General features: G+C 61.7%; 1 protein-coding gene across 1 annotated transcript; it reads right to left on the bottom strand.

The window, feature by feature from the left end:
* Positions 1 to 100: 100 nt before the first annotated feature.
* SPRG_16286 (hypothetical protein) lies at positions 101 to 1,786 on the bottom strand (the record flags this gene model as incomplete). The annotated part of the gene is made up of 4 exons (XM_012355582.1): positions 101 to 1,248; positions 1,298 to 1,493; positions 1,545 to 1,560; positions 1,615 to 1,786. 4 exons carry the CDS (start codon positions 1,784 to 1,786, stop codon positions 322 to 324), a joined length of 1,311 nt encoding a protein of 436 aa, XP_012210972.1. The 3' UTR covers positions 101 to 321.
* Positions 1,787 to 2,065: the final 279 nt, after the last annotated feature.

The raw sequence follows: 2,065 nt of genomic DNA, 5'->3' as shown, positions 1-2,065 counted from the left end.
GGTGACGCGCCGTTGCGTCTCGGCGCTTGGCTGACCGCTGGCGAGAAGCGTGGTGCCTCCCAATCAACCTCAAGCTTTTTATACTACATGTAGCAGTCTCCACAAAGCTACTTGATCCGGCCGAGGAAGCACTGCACTGAATTTCAAGTGCGTTGGAATGCACGGTATCTTGAAGAAGCTACTTTATTGACGTCGTCTTTCCGACGCCCGTCGTCGTCGTCGTCGCTTTGTGTCACCGCAGACAGAGGAGGTGGAGTCGTACCGGCACTTGCGGCGATGCGGAAGTTGCGGGAGGTGGCACCATCACCGACGACGTTTGCCTTAGACGACGACGCGACGGAGCGCGGCAAAGACCCGGTCGACGTCGTCGGTGGTCGTTTGCCAATTGCTAAACGCCGCGCGCATCGCCCACGTGCCGTCGTAGCACGTTGGTGTCATGAATGCATCGCCTGTGTCGCGAAGGCGCTGTAGGAGGTCGAGCATACTCGCTTCGTTCGCGACCGCATCGTTGGCATAGGTAAACAAGACAATATTGAGGCGGACCGGCGCCAAGAGCCGAAGCACGTGCCCGAGCTCGGCCTCGATACGCGCGCCAAGGGCGCGCGCCCCATCAATATTACGCACGACAATGTCGGCGTGGCCGTCACGACCGTACGCTGTGATGGCAAACCACGCGGCGAGCGCCCGCCAGCGCCGCGAATTTTCCGGTGTCAAGTGCACAAAACTGGGGATCGTGCCAATGCTGCCGAGGTACGAGGCGGCGGCGTTGGAGAAAACGCGCACTTGAAGATCGCGGCGCCGTGTCAATTGGATCGCGCTGTCGTACGGCACGTTGAGCCACTTGTGGCAGTCGATGCAGATCGAGTCGGCGCCATCGAGACCTGCCACGAGGTGCTGCAACCGCGTGTCAAGGGCGGCGAAGGCCCCAAATGCCCCGTCGACGTGGAGCCAAAACGTGTACTTTGTCCGAAGCGCCAAGAGCGCGGGAAGGTCGTCAAAATCGCCGCTGTTGACAGTGCCCAACGTAGCCACAACGATCGACGCCGTCTCTGGCGACGTAGCCAGCTGGGCTTCGAGCGCGCGGACGTCAATGGCCTCGCGGTGCGGCAGCACCGGAACGGGTGTCACGGCGGTGCGCCCGAGCCCGAGCATGGACGCTGCCTTATGGACGCTCGAGTGCGGCCGCGCGCTGTAGATCGCAATGCGTCCGATAGCGCATAGTCCGTCGTGACTGACGTTGACACCGCGCTCGTCACCAACCCACTCGCGCGCGATCGCGAGCCCGACGAAGTTGGACATGGTTCGCCCCCGTCACGAACGCCCCGTCGTGCGACGGTAGGTTGAACCAGTCGGCCAGCGCCCGCACGGTCTTGCGTTCCAGCTCGGGTGCGTCCGAGTCCCAGTGGCTTTGCGGATTCTGGTCGACCGCCGACGTGAGCCAATCGCCGACGAGACTCGCTGGCGTCGCGCCACCCGTGACAAAGCCAAGGTACCTAGTTTGCAAGTGCATAAGATCGAATCGCGTTGCATGCAATGGCGCGTACCGCGGCCCCGCGCTGCCTGCGAGACGGGGCAGCCACGCCGTTTAAAATTGGTCGAGCGCGGCAGCGGCACCGATGCCATTGTTGCTTTCGACGGGTGGCAGGTCGCTGGCACTGGACGACGGCGTCGGTCGGGCAGCCGGTACATCGCTCGGTAAGCGCTGGAGAAAGTCCATCGCCATCTCGCGCGCCGCCGCCGTGAGCGCAGCCAGGTTGGTTTGGTCGGTCGTCAGCAGCGGATGCATCTCAAATGACCAAGTGCAACGCTCGACACATGCTCCCGGTGCTGGAACAGAAAAGAGTTCTGTGATCAGCATTCTCTCATTTGACCGTCGATACGACCGGGCTCTCGTCCCTGATTGGATACCAGCGGATGGGACGAAGAGTGATGGCCTTGATGGATCAGTTTCTTGGCGCGAACGAGGCGATGGACGTATTGCAGCATGACTTCCACGAAAACAAGTCGCTATGCTTGAAGGAGCTATCGCTCCGCGTCGGGCTTGTATCGCACCTCGTTGAGCGTT

Source organism: Saprolegnia parasitica, assembly GCF_000151545.1.
Source record: "Saprolegnia parasitica CBS 223.65 unplaced genomic scaffold supercont2.268, whole genome shotgun sequence".
Classification (NCBI taxonomy): Eukaryota; Oomycota; class Saprolegniomycetes; order Saprolegniales; family Saprolegniaceae; genus Saprolegnia; species Saprolegnia parasitica.
Note: the sequence above shows the minus strand (reverse complement) of the source record. Positions and strands in the feature narration are given on the sequence as shown.